Here is a 9,279-nt window from a genome sequence, read left to right as displayed (position 1 = left end):
TCACAAAGTCTCCTCCAGGTGCAGTAGGAACTCGGTTTGTAGGATTTTAGGTCTGTCAGAAATGACAAGGGGGTATAGTGGAGAAAAAAAGTCATCATCATAGTACGTCTCCATCCAATCAGGAATTAACAGTTCCAAAAAGTAAATAAATATGAAAAATGCCTCTCTGAAAGAAAACAGTGAATTCAGTGAACTCTGGAGGAAGTAGAATATCATATTCCTTCAGAAAACTTCAATTACAAAGCAGACATTCTTTCAGATAGCATATATGTAGTGACCATCCCCCAAGAAAATGATCAGAGGGTGTTTGACACCCTGTGGAATGCTCCAAATAGATTTCCAAAGAATCAAATGTGCCAAAACCACACCAATAACGTATTTCCTCACCCCTCAAGTGCTTAAACCAAACGCATCCCCATCATTGCGCACCCCGTACATCCGTGGTGAAGTGCAATCATCCCCACAGAGACGGAAGTTCCAGACACGCCGTAAATCGGCAATTTTTCCGGGGCACTTCCGCAAAGTCTTCCCCAGTCATCGGCATGCATCTGCGAGATTAACAACAGGAAGGGCTGAACGAAAGATGTTTTTTATGATTCTGCGGGATTTATTTCGTAGGCCATTAGTTGGCCCTTGGGGAAGGGCGGATTTTTTCGATGTTCATGGCGCGTAGATATGGGCTCGAACAAAACATTGATTTATCTTGATCGACCTTGGTGTTTGGGGATGTGCAGGGTTTCTGATTGTTCGCCAGAGGAAACTTGATAGGTTGGTACAGCTGAATGGATGTTGGTATAAATTCAGATGATAGGTTTTTCTGTAGCAGTGAGGGAAAGCTGATTTCATTAGTTATTTCCAGTTGAGTAAAGGATGAAGATGTATATCTGAGAGAATTGTTTCCACACATTATAATGATTTCTGATGGTTTCTGAAATTAAATTGAGTAATCTGAAACAAAATTGACGGTGTGCTGAGACCTTGGTGCAAAAAGGTTTCCTTGGAGGCCAAAAAAACACCTGTCATTACAGGTGTTCTTTGAACTTCATTAAGTTCAAGATACAAAAATGATCATTCATATTTCCTTGCTGAAAGAACTGTGATTAATTAGCTTTCGACTACTCCGAAGAAATCTTTCTTTTCCAAGCGTGAATTTCAAGCCATAAGATTCCAAAAATTGTACCCTTACAACAGACATGGAATTTGTTATTGGAGTTTCATGTTCGAGCGAACATATCCCAAAGTCGTGCCACAGATAGTTTGTTTATGAAAGAGATTTACTCATAAACTTTATAATATCACGCTTTCCACAAGAATGCAACATGTTCCAAGAGACATAGCTCACCTAATTATAACTTTATTCGATCCAACTTAGAACTTCAAAATTGTTCATTGATGAAGGTATTTGGACAAAGCTTCAAGTGGTTATTTATCTTCTTGGAAGCTTTGAAAATCAGCCTCTTGTATGCATAATTAAACGGATTATTCTCTCATTTTCTGGGCAAAACACTAACTGAAACAACACGAAAATGCCACAAGTGATCAGTTCTTTTTTCTATTATTATTTAATATAGAACGATAGACCTTTCACCTTAGTTTTAAGTCGAAGAAATGGGAGCGAAATACTGCCCAAAACGCTCTGAATAATACCACGAAACACGATGTTGTTCACTGGCAGAAATTCATGACAGCGGACCCTTGAAGAGGTATTCCAGTTATGTACCCTCTCAAACGCAGGGATCTCTGTTAAATTGACTGTGAGTCCTATACTGAGCTGAAGTACAACAAAGAAACTTCGCAATATCCAAATATGAAGAACGTTCGAAGCTTGCTGCAAGTTATTTCGGAACTAAATTGGCTACACTAAGAGTTTATTGCGCAAAAACAGGGAGCAACTTCATAAAGCTAAACAGTACGTTGGATATATGTAAGTTATGGAATTAGTTTATCTTTCGCAGGAACAACCCATGGATAAATAAGGGATCGAGGGGCATTTCTCAACAATGGTGGATCCGATACATGCATATACGGTCCGTTGTAAACAGGCTCCTAAACTAGGGTTTGCATGGAGCCATTATTTTTTTGTACGGAACGCTGACGATTTATATTCAGCTTTTTTCGATATATCCGAATATGTATTTGAATATAAATTGGAATTTCTTCCGAAGTATTGAATGGAACGCAATAATGTTGGAGTTATTTGAATATTTTCGCTGAAATCGAAAGCGGGGCTCTGTATGGAGTCAGTTCAATTCATTTTTTGAAGAATTTACCTCGCATATTCTATATAAATTTCTACAATAGAAAAATCGTGATGAGAAATACAATAGTTACCCGAGCTCCCTACAAATTTGGTTCATCGTGGCTTGCGGGAGCTATCCATATAATGAACCCCGAAAGGCAATTAATTGTTCCTGAGTTATTTCTAGATTTCTAGCTTTGGCTAGCAATAGCGAGGGATTCTGTCAGCAGGATCTGGAGATCTGGGCCTGTTTACTTCTACTACTTAGATCCATTCTCATAAGGTACTTCCTGGGATGACAATGCCCTGTAAGGAATCCAGTAAGGGGTTGTAGCATATTCTTGCTTAAGATACAGATACTTCTTAGATCTCGCGAAGTTTCCAAGGGAGTTTCTGTAGTGTTCCAGTCTGGACTGTTTCATAGTGTTCGCAGAGCTGTATGCAGTTCTTGTCTTCACGCTAGGGAATTTTGTGGAGGATTGTCCGAAAAGCACATTCTAGTGAAAGAATGCAGTACAATTAAAAAACAGAAATTCTTTATTCCCCCACAGTATAACTCTCACTTGGTAATAGAATGAAGGAAGTGAAGGCTGAACCCCCAAATGCACTTGATTCAAAACTTTTCGGTAAATGTTAATATCAATACAATGTATGGACTGACATCTTCTTTGCATACTACACAAAAGGTGGTTGAACATTTCTTGAGGAATTTGGTTCCATATATATATTCTTTTGAAAAAGAGTGTTACAAACTTTTACAATCTGAAAATAACAATGAAGCGGGTGTAAAGAAATGAAACAAGAGACAGATCCTAAAAACCTGTTCCTCGTTCCAGATCTCAGTGTAAGCAGAGGAAAAATGTCAACGGGGTACCATACATATCTTCGTATGATACATGAAAAAAACAGAGATGAAAACCTCAGAAAAAACTCTCTGTTTGCCCGTATAAGTGTAATGATGATGTATTTGTGTAAAGAATAAGCTGAAAATAATTGAAATTGAAGGACATCTTCCATAAACGGGACAGAAGCTCTCTCAGATCATTTAAGGAGTCTGGGGTAGGCTGATGATTATCTTATCTTCTTTGGAGCATATCCCATGTATGTTCTCTGCAATTCAAATCAGGTGAGTGCGGAGGTATTGGTAAATGTGGAATACCAAGCTCCTCGCACGCATTCTCAACTATGGCTACACGGTGCGGTCTAGCGTTATCGTCTAGAAATTGAAGAGTTTCACCAATAGCAGCATGAAAATTTGGCACAACATTGTCAATATCATGCTCCCTATACTGTAAGGCGGTCATATTCCCAGGACAAATGTGTAGATCTGTGCGCCCGTTGAAACATATCTCGGCCCATACCATAACACTACCCTCTCGGAATGGATGGACTTCTTGGACATAGCGACGATTACGGGGTATGCGTGGGATTGTCCATACCCTTCTTCTTCGAGAATCTGAAAATCGTCCATATCTGGATTCATCAGTGAAAAGGACACTACGCTATTGATCGTTCCAATTGATATGTTGCCTTGTCCATTCCAGTCTTTGACGCTTAGGGTCACGTGTTAATGGAACTCCTCTTAATGGACGTCTAGAACCTAGATTCACCTCTCTCAAACGTCGTCTGATGGTTTAGATGTAAACTTGGACCCCATCTGCATTTTGAAGAGTATTTTGTAGCATTCTACACGTACATGTAGGGTTTCTTCTCGCCGAAACAGTGATGAAACTATCCTGAGCAGGTGTTGTTTTTCGTCGCCCACCAAGCCTTGGTATTTCCAACACGGAACCTGTCTCCCTGAACCTATTCTAAAGTCGAGATATCGCACTTTGGCTGACTTGGAGCCTTTCCGCTACAACAACCTGAGTTAGGCCACCCTGTAGCATTCCGATAGTCTTATTAGCCTCAGCGTTTATGAATTTACGTCTTGGCATTTTCATAAAACTCGTTTCGAATCGAAGCCGTTGATAAACGGACTTCATTTCAAAATAAGAACATTCATGAAGCATATGCAAAGAACCAAACTTCAGAAAAAAGGCGACCAGATTGACGAAATGTCTCATACTGATTTTTAAATGATTTTACAGAGATTTGCTAGAAAATTACATACGATTGAATACGATATCCCTAACTCTTGTGGCGCAGATTATTTCATAAATAATGTTCCATTCATTTCTGCATTCGTACACTGAAAAACTGAATAATAGGTGGAAAATGAAACAGATATGGTTTAAACGAAAATGATATGATTCAAATTTCAGATTCAGACGATCAAAGTCAGAAATTGAAACACTGAATTGAAATGATTTGATGAGGTTTCAAACTTTGAGATTATGAAATAGGGAATTTTGGAAAAACTCATCATTCCCTTATATTTATGGTATGGCAAACATCGCTCCTATAAATAGATTAGTTATAAAAGAAAAACTAAAAGCACTCTGGTTGTGAATCAGCCATTTCCAAACAAACACTCAAACGTTCTACGCTGAAATCCTAGAGAAAATCAACTGGACTAGAACCTAATATTCCTTGCGGAAATATGAGAAGATTACTCACCATCTCAAACCAAATCTAACGGAAAACCCCGTATTCTCTAGTCTGTTTCAATATCCCTAAAAACCCCAACTACGTGTTTATTTTCCACTGATGAGATTCTGGATTCAATTCTGCCCTAGTTTGAACGAAAAATGCCCAGAATACCGGTGGGATGTTCAAAATCCAATTTGAGAAAGATACCGCTTCTGGTGTTGCAGAAGTTAAATGTACTGTATCAGACGGTCTATTACTGAATAAACACTCTAATTCCAATATTCCTTAGTATGGGCGGAAGTTTAAGATGTCATTTAAATGATTTCCGCTTTATCGAAACCCCCATTGAGGGGGAAGAATTTGTCGATTGGATGTTTACCTTTTAATTTCCTGATGGGGCTATACTAGTTATTGATTTTCTCAACTAGGTTAACCAACTTTCATTACTGGTACTTTTGTTTTTTCCCATCGGAATTGGATGGGATTACCCAGGGTTCAGTTTTGGTAACCATATTTTCCTCATATATTCATAAAAGATGTAAAAATGGTTTTGGTGGTAGAAAACACGATTCGAAAAGTAGTCTTAATGGACATTTAAAGGTCGACATTTAAAGAAAGATAGCTCTAACTCCTGATAAGGGTAGCAAATGAAGCTCAGGAGTGTCTGGAGTTCTGTCACTTGTCTTGCTTTTAGATCAAGCTGTAGCTGCATAATCCTAATCTCCCTTTGTGAATATATATTCTGCAATAATTCTTCGAAATATGTATAAAACTTAACCTCGCCTTTTGTTTCAGCTCATCTTCGACGAGTTCAAACTTGGGAGGTACGAAGCTTCAGCGTTGGATGGATGCCCAGACGGCTACATGCAGCTTAGCGAGCTCGGTCGTCCATTTACCGGAGGGTCCTGGTGTGGAACTTCATCCGGACCAGCAGCCTACTACAGTGAAACATCGACGGTGACTGTATCCGTGAAACTGTTTGGGTCCCCTCAACTCCCCTTCAAATTCAGTCTGAGGTACAGATTCGTCAGCAGAAGAGAAGCTGTGGTGAGATTTGGTTCACCATCGGCACCCCTGGAACGAGGTCAAGTAGCCCCGGGTACCTACTGCACCAGGAAATTCGAAGAGTGTTACAGAAGACCATGCAGGCTACAATCTCCAAACTACCCTGGGATGTATCCAAGGAACGTCTCGTGTTATTGGAGCCTGCGACAGAAGTTCGTCCCAAAATGCAAGCACGCCATGATTGCTGTTAGACAAGAAGCGGCGCATAAGATGCACATGAAGAGATCCATAAACGTGGCTGGTTTGAACAAGACTGCTAGGGCGCTGAGAGCTTGGAGAGATTGCACAGGAGAAAGGGACCATCTCATCTTTTATGACGGTGGTTCGACCAACGACCCAGTTCTTGCGAAATACTGCGGGGGAGATTGGTTGCCCAGGGTAGTTTCTAGAGGTCCTGAGATGTTGGTAGCCTTCCATTCGTCGCCTTTTAGCATTCCTCTCCATTCGCCCCAAGCACATTCTCCGTTACGGGGGTTTGAGCTGGACGTGGACGTCATTTTTGCTGATTCGGATTCGTTGGATTATTCAAGGACAGCTGTCAAATGCGAATTCGACGTAAACTCCACAAGTCCCGATAGCGATGAGATATGGACTGGTAGAGGAAGGAAAGGAAGACTTATAAGTCCTAAACATTCCCTTCCCCCAAACACTACCTGCACTTATAAATTCATAGGGTACCCCGGGGATCTTGTTTGGGTCAGTTTCATATCTTACAGTCAAAGAGCTCTTCTGGTTGGTGAAAGCGCGCATGCTCTATTAGGTAACAGTTCTTTGAGTGGGGATTGTTCCGCCAGGTTGAGGATCTGGGATGGTACTCTGCTTCTGGAGGATAAATGCGACGAGCCTCCTAAACTCTGTGATCATAGCGCCCTCAGTAACTCCTCGAGGATTACTAGACCTTGTACGTTAGAGGAGAGTTATCTTTCTTCCGGGAGGAGTTTAGTGATCCAGCATTACACAGAAGATGGCACCGCTCTGCATCCAGCATCGTTCAAGTTGAAATATGAGTTTGTGGATACAAGATTAGGAGGAGAGCCATGGCCTGAACAGGATGATGATAAGAAATGTTACAGGGTATTTCGAAGTCCCCACCAAGGTGAAATAACTTCGCCAAGAAACATATTCCTTTACGGACGTGGGGGTTCTAGAGAAATAGAATGCGTTTACAGATTCGAGGCAGATTATGGAGAGCGCGTGCGAGTTATACTGAACAATGCTTCCTTTGGAATGAACCCAACTTGTGAAACTGCTATGGATCCTCACTCCAACCGTTTGATATGCGATCATTACAACAAAAACCGTATCGTTGAGCTGAGTGTTTGGGATCTACCCTGGACAGACATTGAGCTTTCAAAAGCTTGCATATGTGATAACACATCCCTAACTAGCAAACCATTAGTGTTCATATCTTCATCTAGACATTTAGAGATACATTTCACTGCCAAACAGATGAATATGACGGAAGATTTCACTGTCCTTCATTTTCACGCAACGTTCGAGATAATCAAGATGCCGAGTTGCCCTAGGCAACAGAGGGTTAGAGGGTATGGGGGTGACGTACAATTCAACACTCCACCAGCTGACAGATCTGAGTTGCTTTGTGGATCCTTACCGTGGTTGGTGGAGGCTAGATTCAACAGGAGTCTCTTCCTGTTGAGCTGGGGTGCTTTTTTATCTTTGAAACCTCGTCCTGAGGAACCAACCAGATGTCCTACCAACAATCGAGTGTTGATTTATTCTGGTAAGCCCCCGAAGTTGGTCAGGGTTGTCTGTCCAGCGGAACCAGGACAAAGGCCTTTGGCTGTGCATGTTTTCAGTGAGGAATGGTGGGGAGAAGACATACATATACAACAACGTCCACCCAATTTCTTGGTTGAGTGGATAGGTACAGAGCCTGGGGTGTCTGCGTTCAGTTGGTTGGAGATATCAAGGTCGAGATCTTCTCTCCTCCAACAGCTTCAAGTTCCTGTGAATATAAGTGTCAACGATACTGAATTAGAGTGTAGTCATAAGTGTCCGGAGCTAGATGCTTGCATAAATCCTTCATTGTGGTGCGACGGTAGAGATCATTGCCCATCAGGATGGGACGAATCGGAGTCTCAGTGTGGAGCGACTTCCAAACTGTTAACCTCGCTACCAGGGGCGGCCCTTGCTGCTACCGCGGCTGTCATCAGCATCTTCCTGTTCGTAATATGCCTCACGCTACACAGGCTAAGAGTGAAACGAAGACGACGTCTCGCAAAGAAAAAGTTGCTCACAGGACCACGTCTTTTCGATAACAGTTTGAATTCTTGACATAAGGGGGTACCAGTGGAATATATACATGTGGACAGAGAGACTACCGTATGAGATCGGGTTCAGCCGGTTCTTTCCGTCCCAGTGCTCACTTTTTTTTAACCTGGTGCCTTCTAGTGATTTTTGAAACAATTTCAAATGAAGTGTCAAAGTTTATTTCCGGTTTTCCTTCGAGTTGATCGTTTCCGTTTATCAGTGACAAAATGTGATTTTCTAGGTACGATGTGAGAATTCTAGTTCATATAATGAAAATTGTAAGTAGTTACTATTGCATTTGTATATGTTTAAATCAATCCATGGACATCTTCGGTATTCAAATACCTGAGCTCATTGAGAATCGAACTCATACATGGCCTAATCCAAACAATTGATTCAACCTGAGGAGTTTTTTAATATGTTTTTGTCTTTTTGAGATAACAACTATTTATATATGTTTTGAGTTAAGTAAAAAGAAGATGAGAGGATTTCTGCTCTCCAGGCTATATAGTTGGGGAGCCGACGATGCTAAATCGGGATTTACTCAAGCGTCTTGAAGACCTAGTGGATTATCAGAGATGTAAAAAACAATCGTCAGGTGTACATACTCGAGCGTGTCACATACTGTATATGTCCTACGCGTCTCTGATAATAAATTCATGTTAATATGACAGTTTCCGTGGTGGGGCTGGCTATATGGATTGTTGAAAATGGAAAAAGCGTGTCAGATTTTTAGAGTATATGTTAATTGGACCAAAAGGAAGCTACTTTCCAAGAGACTGACAATTTGGACGTGACGCAAGGTCACAGCGGTCCTTTGAACATGTAAAAAAAAAAATCGTTACTTGTACATACTTGAGAGTGTCAGATTTTCATACGGATGGTTAATCTCGGTGTTGCAGATGTGTTGACTCATTTCTGATAATAATCATGGGAGGTTTTCTTCATTTGACAGTTTGAAGATGATAACACGGCATTTTTTGAAGATATTTCCTTTCTTGTAGCTCTGATCGTTTCTGTATCCATTATGAAAGTTGTAGATAATAATATTCTATACAACTTTTGTCTAAAGCCATTTTACATTCTCTTAACCGTTTTTGAGCTAGAGAGTTATGAAGGCGAGGAGCTTAGCCACACATGCGAAGCGTCAAGGTCAATGTAGAAACCTGGTC

The 9,279-nt window shown here is 40.9% G+C and overlaps 1 protein-coding gene across 1 annotated transcript in view; it reads left to right on the top strand.

Annotated features, from left to right (window-relative positions):
• Positions 1-8,563, top strand: part of LOC123317895 — a 102,747-nt gene extending 94,184 nt beyond the window's left edge. The window contains exon 3 of the mRNA XM_044904507.1: positions 5,567-8,563. Within this exon, the coding sequence (XP_044760442.1) occupies positions 5,636-8,131 (2,496 nt within the window). The 5' untranslated portion in view covers positions 5,567-5,635 and the 3' untranslated portion in view covers positions 8,132-8,563. The remainder of the gene's footprint in view (positions 1-5,566) is intronic.
• The last annotated feature ends 716 nt before the right edge of the window (positions 8,564-9,279 follow it).

This window comes from Coccinella septempunctata, chromosome 7 (assembly GCF_907165205.1).
Source record: "Coccinella septempunctata chromosome 7, icCocSept1.1, whole genome shotgun sequence".
In the NCBI taxonomy this organism is placed as follows: Eukaryota; Metazoa; Arthropoda; class Insecta; order Coleoptera; family Coccinellidae; genus Coccinella; species Coccinella septempunctata.
This window is presented reverse-complemented; position numbering and strand designations above follow the sequence as displayed.